Source organism: Heptranchias perlo, chromosome 18 (assembly GCF_035084215.1).
Source record: "Heptranchias perlo isolate sHepPer1 chromosome 18, sHepPer1.hap1, whole genome shotgun sequence".
NCBI lineage: Eukaryota > Metazoa > Chordata > Chondrichthyes > Hexanchiformes > Hexanchidae > Heptranchias > Heptranchias perlo.
In genome coordinates, this window is record NC_090342.1 from 20,884,410 (window position 1) to 20,900,433 (window position 16,024).

Consider the following 16,024-nt stretch of genomic DNA (forward strand, 5'->3'; position numbering starts at 1 on the left):
ACAAAATTCTTGGAAGAGAATTTGGGATTTTAAAAGCACATAAACCATAAGCAGTGATTTCAAAGAGCGAAGAACCTCAGCTTCCCCCTCCCCTGTTGCTGCCATGTTCGCTGTCAAATATTTCCACATTTTTTTGTTCTAATCGTATTATAAGTCAGTAAAATCATTTCAGGAAATTCCCCATTTAAAATGTCCTTACCTGCGTCTCCTTCGAACATACCTTATCTGGCAAAAGAAACAAGCAATAAAGACAAATATTAAAAGTGCTATATGGTATAACTATAAATTGCAGTAGAATATAATGTATTTAAAAGAGTTTTAAAAAGTGTTACCACTACAACTGCAATGCCAATGGCAGCTAAGACTGTGACAGGAATCAGCATAAATCTTAGGATTGATGCACTATGATTACTGTCAGGGGGTGTGCTGGCTGTTTGATTGGGCATGACACCTTTTCTGTTTGCTCATGTAATGAAGAGGTTTTCCTTTATACTTGTGCTTGATTGGTGGCGCTTCTGAAAGTTTTTCTCAAAATTAAGTCCTGCAATCTTTTCATGGTGTATATTTGTAGCGTTGTGTACTGGAACATCCGTCATCTGTCATTGGGAAGAACTGAAACAAGACTTGAAGCGACCAAGATTCCTTGTTATTCTGTTTCACCCATGGTTATGCTGTGGACAGTCAACGCCCTCAAATAGGCTAAAAATGAAAGATAGGAATAGTCACTTTAAGACTTGTGTAAGAGGTGGGTTTTTATTTTAAAAATCTTGTTAAACAAAGGCCCAGCTATCAAGCAAGGCTATATCCATTTCACTCTTTTGAAATTCCATTGTGAAAGTGGATAGAAGCTATAAATTTCAGTGACAGATCACATTCCAAAGATGCATGCTTGCACTTAACGAGAAAGGAAGATTTTGCAGCTGTCACATTGTTTATCTTTGCCTTGCAGGTACATTTAAAGTAGTACACTTACTGTCCTTGTAGAGTTTAACTAAACAAATGTCAGCAATGTCATGGGTTTGATTGAGGTAATATTAATAGAACAGCAATTACGAAAACATGGGGCGGGGGGGAAAGAAGAGGAAAGAAACTGCAGGAACCTGAGTATCTCTTCAATGTGAGATTACTTTTTTTTAGAAAACACAGCAATTTTCTCATTTCACCTCCCCCCCCCCCCCACCCCACTTTCCTGAGAACAACAGGTTATACTGAGGTACATAACATTGGTAGTATTGACACCATAGCACTTTGCACAATTGAGTTTTCTCCATTTATCAACCTGAACAGCGAGTTTCAGTATACTAACTAGTAACCATCATATGGTATGTGCGGCTCAGACCTATAGATGATTCAACAACGGTTTGAATTTATATCGTGCCTTTAATGTAGAAATACATCACAAAGTGCTTCACAGAGGCATAATAAAAATAATTAATGCAGGGTCAAAGAAGGAAAAATTAGGAGGGGTGGCCAAATGTTTGAACAAAAAGGTGTGCATTAAGGAGTGTCCTAAAGGAAGAGAGGGAGATGGAGAAGCAGAAGGGTTTAGGGGAGGAATTCCACAGCATTGGGCCTATGTGCCTGATGGCACAGACACCAATGGTGGGGCAAAAGGAGGGGAATGCTCAAGAGGTCAGAGGAACGGAGAATTTGGAGGGTTTGGGCTGGTAGATGTTACAGAGATAGGAGGGGTGAGGCCATGGAGGGAATTAAATACAAGGATGAGAATTTTGAGGCACTGGGGAACCAGGAACCAATATAGGACGCGGTTATGGGTGAGCGGAACTTGGCGCAGGATTGGACACGAGCAGCAGAGTTTTGGATGAGCTGCAGTTTACAGATGATGGAGGATGGGAGGCCAGTCAGGAGATTACAATAGTTGAGTCTGTTGGTGATAAAGATATGGATGAGGGTTTCAGCACTAGATGGGCTGAAGTAGGGGCAAAACTGGACTCTGTTACTGAGGTGGAAGTTGGGGATCTTTGTAACAGAGGATATGAGGTCGGCAGCTCCGCTTGGGATCAAAGATACACACTTGCCCATTGAATCACCGACCTTAGTAACATTTTTCATGTTTACCAGAGTAATTAAATTCAAATCTGAGTGTACTTCATTATTTGTTATGAATAATATTCTGCTGGGACTTCAAATATGAATTAGCATCGATCCTCCCACTTCAGATTTTGGCTGCATTTCAGCCCAAATTGTTGGGATGATAATTTCCTGTGCCAATTCCAAAGATATTTGTAGGAGATGAGTTTAAAGCTCCCCAATGGCACAGTGCATAAAAGCACACCCCAATTTGTGTGCTAAGTTTGCTTAAGTTTGGTATTAATCCAGTTCCTAGAGAGCATGAGTGCACAGCAAAGAAATGACCATAAGTCAGTACTAATTAGGAATCTCTTTCAGGAGCCATATGAATCCCCAGTGTGGGAAATGGAAATATCAACCCAGTCCACTATGGGGTCAAGGGACATCGCTGAGCAAAGTGGAGACAGCTTTACTCTATTTTACTGTGCTATACTGGATTTCTTAGGTCTGATACTGGATGTAAAATTGAAAAAAGATATCTATTCCCTGGCACTAATATCTTGGTAAGTACAAAAATATTTAAATACCTTTAAAGTGCACATGTGCTTCCAAAAGAAGCATATGAAGTCTTCTCAGAATCCTATCATTCTCCCTGTAACTGATTTGTTTTAGAGCCCCCCAATAGCTGAGTTGGTAAAGGCAGAATATAATTGAGTCATTTAAAGCTAAATGTCCAGGGTCATTTTTTAATCTGTACGGAGTTCACTGATCTCAGCAAGGATGGCAACTGGGGGATGCTACAATTGGCCTCAACATTCCTGGGCTAGGGAACGGGGGGAGGGGAGGGAAAATCAATCACAGTCCTTGTTCCTAATGGTTATCTAGTGACCGCTGGTGAAAAGTGCATTTGTGTGAACATAGTGTGAGGGCAGGATTTAGGTTGTCACCTGTGGATGCTCATTGTTTTGGCTCATACAAGAAGAATGCCATTAAAAAGTACCAGAGATGTCTGGGAACTGTACTCCACCATCAGCCGCCATATTTAGGGGAGGAGTGAGAAAAAAAAATTCTAACTCCTATCTGCTTGGATTCCTATGCTAATCTTTCAGTCACTATGGCCCCGATATTAATGGAGAAGCAGGGAAGCTCGATAGCGGGCGATGAACCCGGCAAGACTGGGGATGTAGAGGCCCTGCCGATCTTAATGGCAGGGCCTCATTTAAATAAAAGAATGCAGAGTCCCGCCCGCCACCTGGCCAGACTGACAGCCTGGCTGGCTGGTGGGTGGGAGCAGGAATTTGCTTATTAGACCCGATTTGCATATTTAAAGCAGGACCCCGCTTCCTTGCTGCGGGTCTCCTGCTCAAAAGAGCAGGTTAATATGGGGACACAGTGGGAAGGAAGCAGGATCAGAGGAGGTAAGTGACTCATTATTTTAACTACCCCCCCCCCCCCCCACATTTGGTTTCCGCCAGGCGGGGGCAGTTAAAATTGGGCCCTGTATATTTCTGACAAATATTTTTCCGTTTAAAAATAGGAGGAACAATGAGACAACAAATGCTTTCTTTTTCCCTGGCAACTTTCTACTCTCTCCTTACCATGAAGATATTGTACTCCACTCGTGTGGAGCATAAACACCGGCATAGACCAGCTGGGCTGTATGGCTTATTTCTGTGCTATAGACTCCATGTAAATTCTATATAATTCACTTCTTGCTGGGGTATGATTCCAAGGACTCCAGTTACCTTCCTGTACCTCATCCAAGTGGCTGTTATTCCTGTGTGAACCTTGATTGTGATTCTCAGGAGGATTTTCAAACAAGGAACAGGAACCATGGCAAGTGTGTTCTCATCCCAAATCTGGGCTGTGAAGACCAATCGTAGCACTCCTGCTGGCTCTCCAAGTGAGATCAGCTAATTTGGCATGTATCAGGGATTGAATTTGGAGCCTTCCTAGTCTGCATGGTTCAGCTATTCACTGGACAAAATTACTGAGTATCAGAGAACCCTCTCTCTATGCTCTTAAAAGACCATGTTATTTTAATTAATAAAATTTAGCTAATCACTTATTTGTCCAGTTTTCTAAAATATCTTCTCCTCCTTAGGTCCTTCCTCCAGAACATAAACCACTCCAGATTCCTCCTTAGATTTTTCTACACACCTGAAAAAATATACTAGACAGCACAGATGATCTCAACAACTCAATGTGTATGGAACCGCTCAATTATGTATGGAACCCCAGAGAATGTGAATCCTACTACTGCATGACATGCTGGGGTGTGTGGCACAGTGACTTTGTGCACTAGCATACAGCACCATTTTAGGTTACTAAGTGTTACTACTTCAGTTACATAAAGGATAAAATCATAACTATTCAAAATAACAGTATGAAACATTTCAATTGTGTGCTGCTCTTGCAAAATAAAGCTGTAGTCCAGGTGCAAGGACAATGCCACAACCACACATACTTTAAACACAATTAGTTTGTTATAAAATGCCAGACATTAAAGTAGCACATTTAGTCTTGTTGGCAACGTATAGGCTTCAGTTCCAAGTAATTTCAGAAATATGTCCTTTGAACTGGCCAAAGGGGAAATTCAATATTCATTTCATTGGATATTAAAATAGTTTGTGTTTTTGCCAGCGCATTCTGCACAAGTCGTCTTCCCACCAAATAATTCATTATTCAGGCTGGTGACCACACGAACTTTAATTTTAGTCTGACTAAAGGTTAGCACAGATTGGCTGGGGAAACAGTAGGTTTGTTCTATGTGCAAATGAGAGTATCTAGGCTATTTAGACAGTCACTGGTGTCTCCTGGACCTATGGAAAATAATACTGGACCTTGTGGAGCATCAGTTTTTAAAACTGAAAATGGATTGACATGCATCATTTCCCTCTTTTGAAATTGACGATAGATAACAGAAAAGGTCAGGTAAGCAACTTGTACATTTTAATATGTTGGATTGTTCTCTTTACCTTTACCCTTTTAGCCAACTAATACTAAAAGTATAAAAGAGATGGGTGGCGACTGAAAAAGGTAGTTTTAAGAGAAAGATGGGGAAGAGAAAGCTATCTACTTGATCAGACGTGGAGTTCATTTTTATTTATCTAAGATAAAGCAGCAGAGTAATTTACAGTCAATTTAATATGATAGTGAATGACAAACTCTAGATACAGATAATGAATCTTACAAATAATACTGTTACAATTTTTTTTTGATAGTTTCCATCCTCACACCTGCTTTCAGAATTAAGCATTTTTCATATTGTAACATTTTGCTCATGTTGCTTGTAATAGATTGCGATAGAGTGGAGAACCTTATAACGATCATCAGGTGAAGTGTAAGATTTGAAAACTGTATTTAATAGTGGCTAGATGGTACTGTATTTCTAACTATCTGAAATATAATGAAAAACTGCACTTACAAATTCACACTTGGAGGCTTAACATAATGCTCTACTCAGCTCATTATCTTTCTCTTTGACTCTTTCATGTTACTCCATAAAAGATCATGGCATAGTTATTAGTCTGTACCTAGAACAAATAAGCTAATACAATTAAAAGTTTTTGAACCAACTTATGAGGCAGTGTCATAATTTCTGGACATAATTGAAAAGATGATGTTCTTCAGTTTTTAAATTGAGTGGCCATGGGCATAATGAATGCAAGTCTGTAAGAATTGGATAAATACTTGTAGCAAAAAAATTTTGCAGAGCTATGGGCAAAGAACAGGGGAGTGGGACTTATTGGATAGCTCTACCAAAGGGCCAGCACAGGCACAATGGGCTGAATGGCCTTCTTCTGTGCTGTATCATTCTATGTTTCTATGTCATCGAACAAGCCTTTCTGACGTAATCTGGTGCAGTTTTGGGCATCCATTATAGACAGATAATAAAAGCCATGGAATGTAGATTTATTATTATACCAGGGATGAGAAGACTTAGTTACAATCAGAGACTTTAAAAAACTGGGCTGTATTCACCAGAGCAGATAAAATTAAGATATCTTTTGAAAGGGTTTGAGACAGTAAATAATGAATGGTTTCCAATGGTTGGTGAATCAGTAACAACATGCATTTTATAGTGCCTTTAACATAAAGAAACCTCCTAAGGCACTTCACAAATAGGCATAAGGAAATGGTCATCAAGCCAAGGGAGAAATTAGAATGGGTAACCGAAAGCTTGGTTAAGGAGATGAGTATTGAGAAGATATTTAAAGATGGAGTGGTTTAGGAAGGCAGTGCTAGAGAGTAGGGTGAAAGGAGTTGAAGGCTCTACTATCAATGGTGGAGCAAATGGAAAGAGGGATGCACAGATTGCCAGACTCAAATGAGCAAGCATAGGGGAGGGGATATAGGGCTGCAGGAGATCGCAGAGATAGAGACTGCACGTGGTGCGAGGTCGTGAGGGGTTCTGACCAGGAGGACAAGGTTTTAAACTTCATGCTTTTGTGGGAAGGGACTCAGTATAGAGCAATGAGAATGGAGGTGATGGGCAAGCAGGACTTAGTGTGTGACAGGATAGGAGCAGCAGAGTTTTGGACAAGTTGGAGTTTACAGAAAGTGAAGGATGCGAGACCATCAAGGACAACATCAGAGTAGTCATATTTGGAGATGATATAAGGGTTTCAGCAGCAATGGATGAGGAAGGGATAGATGCAGGTGATATTGTAGAGGTGGAAGTAAACAATCTTTATGAGGGGTCAGTTGTGGGGTCGAACAGAATGCCAAGACTGCAAACAGTCTGGTTCAGCCTGAGAAACTAGCTGGGAAGAAGGGAAGATCAATGATAAGGGAGTGGCCGTGGTCATGGACAATGGCTTTCACCGTCCTGATCTTCAGCTATAGGAAGTTGCGACTCATCCAGGGCTTGATGTCAGACAATCAGTCTAACAGCATCATTACCGAAGTCAAAAGAAGTGCTGAAGAGGTAGAGCCGGGTATCATCAGCGCACATAAAAGTTGACCCTGTGCCTGCTGATGATGTTACCTGTAGACAAGGATGAGGAGAGGACTATGGACAGATCTTTAGGGGGTCCTTGAAATTCATAGTGCAGGAGAGGGAAGAGAAACCATTGTGGCAAATGCATTGCAAAGTTGGAGTGGTTTCCATCATTTGAATCCCAATGTTTTACAGCCTCCCAGATGGGGTTATTTTTAGGCCTGTCACAGTACTACATATCGCCGTATACAAAACCCATCATAATTGAGTTTCTGATACTGTGAACAAACAGCATGTTATGGCAGTCATAATAAATCCAGAATACTACTCTTTTTTAGTCACGTGGAGGTGCAAGTAGCCAACAGATGGCTCGCCCTCTGATTTCTTTTCTCCTTTCCTTTGGCTGATCCTTCACGTGGTACCTCCTTACAGCAATATGGCTGAGATCAGAAATTAAGTGGTGGGAAACTAAGTCTGGGTCCAACTAAAACACCATCATGTTGCCTCTTTTATTCTGTGTTACTGGAGCTTATCAGCAACACCAACCATTCAGAGAGGCCTCAGCACCATCCTAATAGCTTCCAATTTTGTGATGTCTTGGCTAATGAGGCTACTTTGTCCAGTTGGCTATATTCATTTACTGTGCATATCTTAGCTCAATACAAGGTTCACTTTTGGCATGCAATAAACAGAGAAAGCAATGGTCAGATTAAATACATCCAACACTTGTGTCTTCAAGATCTGTAGCAAATACTCATGAAAAACAATTATTTTTCTACATCAGTAACTTTAACATCCCACTGTGCACGAAGCTGTAAGATTTTCATCAGATCCAGTCTTAATTGGTCATAGAACTTCAAGTTTTATTTCCAAAAGTTACAGCTGAAACTTGAAAATGCATTTCATAGCTTGTTTCACGATATCCATCTCAAATGCAATATTGTGACATTGATGTGACTAAACTGTTATTTTTGTTTTTCACATTAAACAGGTTTTCAAATTCACATCACTTACAGGTAATAAGGTGACAATTTAAAAAAAAAGGAAAAACAGAAAGCTTGAAGAACAGTGCACATCCTGCCATCAGATGGTTATATACATTTTTGCAGATACATATCCAGTGACCACCTACTCTGCAAATCTGTAAAGAAGTTCAAGCATCAAGCTACAACATCTGGCAAGTTCTTGTGGATTATAAATTTCTTTTGGAAGTGAAAACCATATCCTGCATAAGGTCTCAGTGGGGTTTAATGCTGTCAGAGTATACTGGGTTTGTTTTGATCTGCATGCAGTAACACATATAGCATTCAGTTCTCACTAATAACATCCCAGTGTCTGGTGTGCACAAATCCAAAGACTTCTAATTAAAGGTTAGCTTTAACCAAATACAGATCCACAGTAAAACATATGCAAGTTATTAACTCTGTTAAGGAACTGCAAGTTCTGAGTGTGAAGGGTACTATAGAATACAGAAGCACTGTAGTATTCATCAGCCTGAAGATCAACAGCACATTTTAAAGTTCCTGAACTTGTCAGTATCAGCACATGCTTTGCATGTACAGTGAATGTAAACAAATAGTGTAAACTTGTAACAAATTACAAAATTATTCACTTGTTACATTTTAGAATATTTTATCCATTCTTTAATTACCTTTAATGAATTGTGATGAACAAGAATGCTCCCTAATGAACGCATTCAAATTTTATTTCCCCTCTTCCCAAAATATCTCATTCATAACTGCTGCTAATCAGTCCAAGAGAAAAAAAAAATGAAGCAGCCATATAATTGCTTGCAGAACAACTACATATTTGAAATAGTAAACATCTGAGTCCACGTGACAAAGCGCAAGTTCATGATGAAAACCAGTTCATCTAGTTCCGGATCTTTACTGCACAGAGGCAGTGAAAGTTCTATTGTTTGGTCCTGCTGTTAGCTTCACTGAGACTCTCCCACACATTTCCAATAACAAACACCATAAAACAGCTGGTGGAGGTGTAGAGAGAATGAGTGGGTATGAAAATTCTGCTGGCACCAAGTAAAGCTACTACACAGTACTAGTGCCTGGTCTTGTGTGAGAGAGAATTTGTGTGAGGTAGTTTCAGGGCGTGGGCTGGATAGAAAAGTGGTGACAGACATTAGGTTTATTGAGGAGAAACTTAAGAGATGAATCATGGATTAGTCAACAATTTGCTTTATTTTGATCTCCGGACATTACTATGACTAAGTCTATAGTAACCAACTTGGCAATATTTATAATCCCCCCAGCACTCAAGTCATCTGTACAAAATGTTCAATAGGATATAGATCATGAAATTGTGATTTAATCAAATCCACCGTTACTGTCCCTACTGCAGTCAATTTACTGGTTTGAAGTATTGAATTTTTTTTTTTAAAAACAAAAAAGACTGATTACAACCTTCCATTAAAACTTTGATAAGCATTTAGTGAACTTGCTTATGCACATTGATTTGTTTTTCCCGTACTAATTTATTTCTCCTGCCCTTTTCCTCCCATTTGAGGTAGAGAATCATGCTGGGGTACAGTTCTACAGGCACAAGCAGCCCTCTGGTGCCAAACCCAGGCAGCAATTCTTCATCCATGAGCCGAAACTGGCTATTCCACCACGATAGCCATCACAAATGAGTTCAATCTTGTCCTCAGTTAACACAGTTTTCAGCAGGGGTCACCGGATAGTGAAAAGAACCCTGGGTGATCTGTCCCTTACCTACTTCAGGAGCCCTGCTCCCAAAATGTGGAACACTCCCACAACTATCATGGTTGAAATCAGTTTACTCACTAGAAGCGACCCAGTCACTGAACCTCGGATTTTCCCAGCTTCCCACACCAATGGTACATTTACATTGATCAAGGTATTACTGATCATAGTCTCCAGTGCAGTATACTAATACAAAGATTGTAATAATTCCCAAAAATTACCTTTGATCATCTCATTCAGCTGTACTAAATCCACACCATGGAAATAGCAGAGATAAAAAAAGCTTGAAATCAGTGAACTAAAATAAAATACTAAAAAAAGTACTGCAGATCAATGTACATTCTAAAGGGAAAGATAGGCCAAGAAGGAGATCACAAAAGCTTCTACAACCCGTTGGGGAGAGCTTCTACAAGTACATAAAGGGCAAAAGAGTAACTAGGGAGAGAGTAGGGCCTCTTAAGGATCAACAAGGTCATCTATGTGCGGAACCACAAGAGATGGGTGAGATCCTGAATGAATATTTCACATCGGTATTTACGGTTGAGAAAGGCATGGATGTTAGGGAACTTGGGGAAATAAATAGTGATGTCTTGAGGAGTGTACATATTACAGAGAGGGAGGTGCTGGAAGTCTTAACGCGCATCAAGGTAGATAAATCTCCAGGACCTGATGAAATGTATCCCAGGACGTTATGGGAGGAAATTGCGGGTCCCCTAGCAGAGATATTTGAATCATCGACAGCTACAGGTGAGGTGCCTGAAGATTGGAGGGTAGCAAATGTTGTGCCTTTGTTTAAGAAGGGCGGCAGGGAAAAGCCTGGGAACTACAGACCGGTGAGCCTGACATCTGTAGTGGGTAAGTTGTTAGAGGGTATTCTGAGGGACAGGATCTACAGGCATTTGGAGAGGCAGGGACTGATTAGGAACAGTCAGCATGGTTTTGTGAGAGGAAAATCATGTCTCACGAATTTGATTGAGTTTTTTGAAGGAGTAACCAAGAAGATAGATGAGGGATGTGCAGTAGACGTGGTCTACATGGACTTTAGCAAAGCCTTTGACAAGGTACCGCATTGTAGGTTGTTACGTAAGGTTAAATCTCACGGGATCAAAGGTGAGGTAGCCAATTGGATACAAAATTGGCTTGACGACAGAAGACAGAGGGTGGTTGTAGAGGGTTGTTTTTCAGACTGGAGGCCTGTGACCAGCGGTGTGCCTCAGGGATCGGTGCTGGGTCCGCTGTTATGTGTTATTTATATTAATGATTTGGATGAGAATTTAGGAGGAATGGTTAGTAAGTTTGCAGATGACACCAAGATTGGTGGCATTGTGGACAGTGAAGAAGGTTATCTAGGATTGCAACGGGATCTTGATAAATTGGGCCAGTGGGCCGACGAATGGCAGATGGAGTTTAATTTAGATAAATGTGAGGTGATGCATTTTGGTAGATCGAATCAGACCAGGACCTACTCCGTTAATGGTAGGGCGTTGGGGAGAGTTATAGAACAAAGAGATCTAGGAGTACAGGTTCATAGCTCCTTGAAAGTGGAGTCACAGGTGGATAGGGTGGTGAAGAAGGCATTCGGCATGCTTGGTTTCATTGGTCAGAACATTGAATACAGGAGTTAGGATGTCTTGTTGAAGTTGTACAAGACATTAGTAAGGCCACACTTGGAATACTGTGTACAGTTCTGGTCACCCTATTATAGAAAGGATATTATTAAACTAGAAAGAGTGCAGAAAAGATTTACTAGGATGCTACCGGGACTTGATGGTTTGACTTATAGGGAGAGGTTAGATAGACTGGGACTTTTTTCCCTGGAGAGTAGGAGGTTAAGGGGTGATCTTATAGAAGTCTATAAAATAATGAGGGGCATAGATAAGGTAGATAGTCAAAATCTTTTCCCAAAGGTAGGGGAGTCTATAACGAGGGGACATAGATTTAAGGTGAGAGGGGAGAGATACAAAAGGGTCCAGAGGGGCAATTTTTTCACTCAAAGGGTGGTGAGTGTCTGGAACGAGCTGCCAGAGGCAGTAGTAGAGGCGGGTACAATTTTGTCTTTTAAAAAGCATTTGGACAGTTACATGGGTAAGATGGGTATAGAGGGATATGGGCCAAGTGCAGGCAATTGGGACTAGCTTAGTGGTATAAACTGGGCGACGTGGACATGTTAGGCCGAAGGGCCTGTTTCCATGTTGTAAACTTCTATGATTCTATGATTCTAAAAGGGGTCAGATTAACAGTTAATTTTGGGCCATATTAAATGTAAACCTTTCTCTTTAAGATAATAAATGCTGTGTATTTCCAACATTTTTTCCTTTTATTCCATAAAGAACTTTCCTGACATTAGGGGTTAACATCACCTGGAAGATTATTATATACACAATAACTTGCACTTGTATAACATCTTTAATGTAGAAAAACATCCCAATATGATTTACAAAGGAGGCTGGGAGAAGGGTTAAGGGAGGTGACCAAAGGCATGTTGGAAAACGTAGATTTTGAGGAGGCTTTTGAAAGTGGGAGAGATATAGTAGGTAGAGGAGATCAGGAAGGGAGTTTCAGAATGCTGAAGTTTGGTCATTGAAAGCTTGCCCTTCAATGGTGGAGCAGAGAAAGAAGGAGGCACAGTAAGCCAGAGTTCGAATAATGGAGGGTGTGAGCCAAGATGCAGGGATGCAGAAGGTTCTCACAGTAGGTTGGAGCAAGGCCATGGCAGGATTTATGTACAAGGATGAGAATTTTGAAATAAATGTGCTGGGACTTGTGGAGGTCAAGGAGGATAGGGTGATAGGCAAGTGGGACAGTGCAGGATAGGATGAAAGCAGTGAAATTCTGGGTAAATTGAAGCTTGCACAGGATATAGCAAGGAGGCATTCCACACGTTCAGTCTGGAGGTGGCAAAAGTGTGGATGAATGCTTCAGTAATAGTGAGAGTAGAGGCAAAGGCAAATTAGACAATTTTGCACCAAAATATGTTGTGATCATTAAAAGTTCAATAATATAACACAAATATGGAACACTAACAGCAGAAATCACAAAACCACAATAACCAATTAAAATTATAGTAAGTTATTGTTCACTGGAACCCCAGCACAATGCCTAATAAATTTGAGACCTAATTAATATATTTTAAAAATTAATTCAAAGGATTTTATGGGCTCATCAATGGTGCAGTTTTTGAAGACAGCATATAATCAACAGGCTAAAGAGTGAAAATTGTCAGTCCTGATTGATTTGCATTTCTCATACATAAAGAATGACTACTCACATGAGGAACTTCATAGTATCAGAGTAGGTTCAGCATAGGAGGAGCCCATTTGGCCCATCATGCCTGTGCTGGCTCTTTGAAAGAGCTATCCAATTAGTCCCATTCCCCTGCTCTTTCCCTATAGCCCTGTAAATTTTTTCCCTTCAAGTATTTATCCAATTCCTTTTGAAAGTTACTATTGAATCTGCTTCCACCACTCTTTCAGACAGTGAATCAGATCGTCACAACTTGCTGCGTAAAAAATGTTTCCTCATGTCGCCTCTAGCTCTTTTGCTGATCACCTTAAATCTGTGTCCTCTGATTACCAACCCTTCTGCTGCTGGAAACAGTTTCTCCTTATTTACTCTATCAAAACCGTTCATGATTTTGAACACCTCTATCAAATCTCCCCTTAACTTTAAATCAAAAGCAAAATACTGCGGATGCTGGAAATCTAAAACGTTAACTCTGTTTCTTTCTCCACAGATGCTGCCTCACTTGCTAAGCTTTTCCAGCATTTTCTGTTTTTACTCCCCTTAACTTTTTCTGTTTTAAGGAGAACAATCCCAGCTTCTCCAGTCTCCCCATATAACTGAAGTCCCTTATCCCTGGAATCATTCTAGTAAATTTCTTCTGCACCCTCTCCAAGGCCTGGACATCCTTCCTAAAGTGTGGTACCCTGAATTGAACACAATACTCCAGCTGAGGCCTAACCAGTGTTTTATACAGGTTTAGCATAACTTCTTTGCTTTTGTACTCTATGTCTCTATTAATAAAGCCCAGGATCCCATATGCTTTTTTAAAAAAATAAACAGCCTTCTCAACTTGTCCTGCCACCTTCAAAGATTTGTGTATGTGCACTCCCAGGTGTCTCTGCTCCTGCATCCCCTTTAAAATTGTACCATTTAGTTTATATTGCCTCTCCTCATTCTTCCTACCAAAATGCACCACTTCACACTTCTCTGTGTTAAATTTCATCAGCCATGTGTCTGCCCATTTCACCAGTATGTCTATGTCCTCCTGAAATCTGTTACTATCCTCCACATTGTTTACTACATTTCCGAGTTTCGTGTCATCTGCAAACTTTGAAATGATACCCTCTATACCCAAGTCCAGGTCATTAATATATATCAAAAAGAGCAGTGGTCCTAATACTGACGCCGGGGAACACCACAGTATACTTCCCTCCAGTCTGAAAAACAACTGTTCACCACTACTCTCTGCTTTCTGTCCCCTAGCTCATTTTGTATCCACGCTTCCATTGTCCCTTTAATCCCACTGGGTTTAATTTTGCTAACAAGTCAATTATGTGGTACTTTATCAAATGCCTTTTGGAAGTCCACGTACACATCAACTGCACTACCCTTATCAACCCTGTTCCTTTCTGAAGAATAGACAAATAGAATATTTTTTAAATGTTGAGAAACTATTAAATGTTGGTGTTCAGAGAGACTTGGGTGTCCTCGTACAAGAAACGCAAAAAGTTAGCATGCAGGTACAAGCAATTAGGGAAGCAAATGGAATGTTGGCCTTTATTGCAAGGGGGTTGGAGTACAAAAGTAAGAAAGTCTTACTATGTACAGAGCTTTGGTGAGACCTCACCTGGAGTACTGTGTACAGTTTTGGTCTCCTTATCTGAGGAAGGATATACTTTCCTTAGAGCCAGTGCAGCAAAGGTTCACTAGATTAATTCCTGGGATGAGAGGGTTGTCCTATGAGGAGAGTACAATGGGTGTATACTCTCTGGAGTTCAGGAGAATGAGAGGTGATTTAATTGAAACATAAAATTATGAGGTGGCTTGACAGGGTAGATGCTGAGAGGTTATTTCCCTTGGCTGTAGAGTCTAGAACTAGGGGCATAATCTCAGGATAAGGGGTCAGCCATTTAAGACTGAGATGGAGGAGGAATTTCTTTACTCAGAGGGTTGTGAATCTTTGGAATTCTCTACCCCAGAGGGGTAGATGCTCAGTCGTTGAGTATATTCAAGGCTGATATAGACAGATTTCTGGACTCTAGGGAAATCAAGGGATATGGGGATCGGGCATGAAAGTGGAGTTGAGGACGAAGATCAACCTTGATCTGACTGAATGGCGATACAGGCTTGAAGGGTCATGTGGCCTATTCCTGCTCCTATTTCTTAGTTTCTTATGTTACTTCATCAAAGAACTCAATCAAGTTAGTCAAACACGATTTTCCTTTAACAAATCCGTGCTGACTTTCATTTATTCGCCCATACTTTTCCAAGTGCCAACTAATTTTGTCCCGGATTAGTGTCTCAAAGTTTCCCCACCGCCGACGTTATGCTGACTGGCCCGTAATTGGGTTTATCCCTCTCCCTTTTTTTGGAACAGGGATAAAACATTTGCAATCCTCCGGAACCATCCCCATATCTAAGGATGTTTAGAAGATTGTAGCCAGAGCCTCTGCTATTTCCACCCTTACTTCCCTCAGTCCCCTAGGATGCATCCTATCTGGACCGGGTGCATTTTCTACTTTGAGTAATGCCAATCTTATATGTACCTCCTCTTTATCTATTTTTAATCTATCTAATATTGCTACTACCTCCTCCTTTACTGCTACAATGGCAGCATCCTCTTCTCTCGTGAAGACGGATGCAAAGTGTTTAGTGCTTCAGCCATGCCCTCTGCCTCCACAAGATGATCTCTTTTGTCCCTAATCGGTCCCACGCTTCCTTTGACTAACCTTTTACTATTTATATGCTTATAAAAGACTTTTGGGTTCCCTTTTATGTTAGCTGCTAATCTATTCTAATACTCCCTCTTTGCCTTATTCCCTTTTTTAGATCTCCTCTGTACTTTCTATATTTAGCCTGGTTCTCTACTGTATTATGAACCTTACATTCGTCATAAGCTTCCTTTTTCTGTTTCATTTTAATCTCTATATCTTTAGTCATCCAGAGAGCTCTAGCTTTGGAGGCCCTTCCTTTCCCCCTTGTAGGGATGTGTCTACACTGTACCCGAGCGAACTCCTCCTTTAAGTCCTCCCATTGTTCAATTACTGTTTTGCCTATCAATTTTTGATTCCAATCCACCTGGGCAAGATCCCTTTTTAATTCATTGAAATTT

At 40.6% G+C, this 16,024-nt stretch overlaps 1 protein-coding gene across 3 annotated transcripts in view; it reads right to left on the reverse strand.

Annotated features, from left to right (window-relative positions):
* LOC137334646 (small integral membrane protein 29-like) overlaps positions 1 to 16,024 on the reverse strand; it is an 82,455-nt gene that overhangs the window by 19,000 nt on the left and 47,431 nt on the right. For all 3 annotated transcript variants that reach the window (XM_067999478.1, XM_067999477.1, XM_067999479.1), the window contains exons 2-3: positions 333 to 699; positions 200 to 225 (exon numbers count right to left, since the gene is read on the reverse strand). In XM_067999478.1, coding sequence (XP_067855579.1) covers positions 200 to 225; positions 333 to 446 — 140 coding nt within the window. In that variant the 5' untranslated portion in view covers positions 447 to 699. The remainder of the gene's footprint in view (positions 1 to 199; positions 226 to 332; positions 700 to 16,024) is intronic.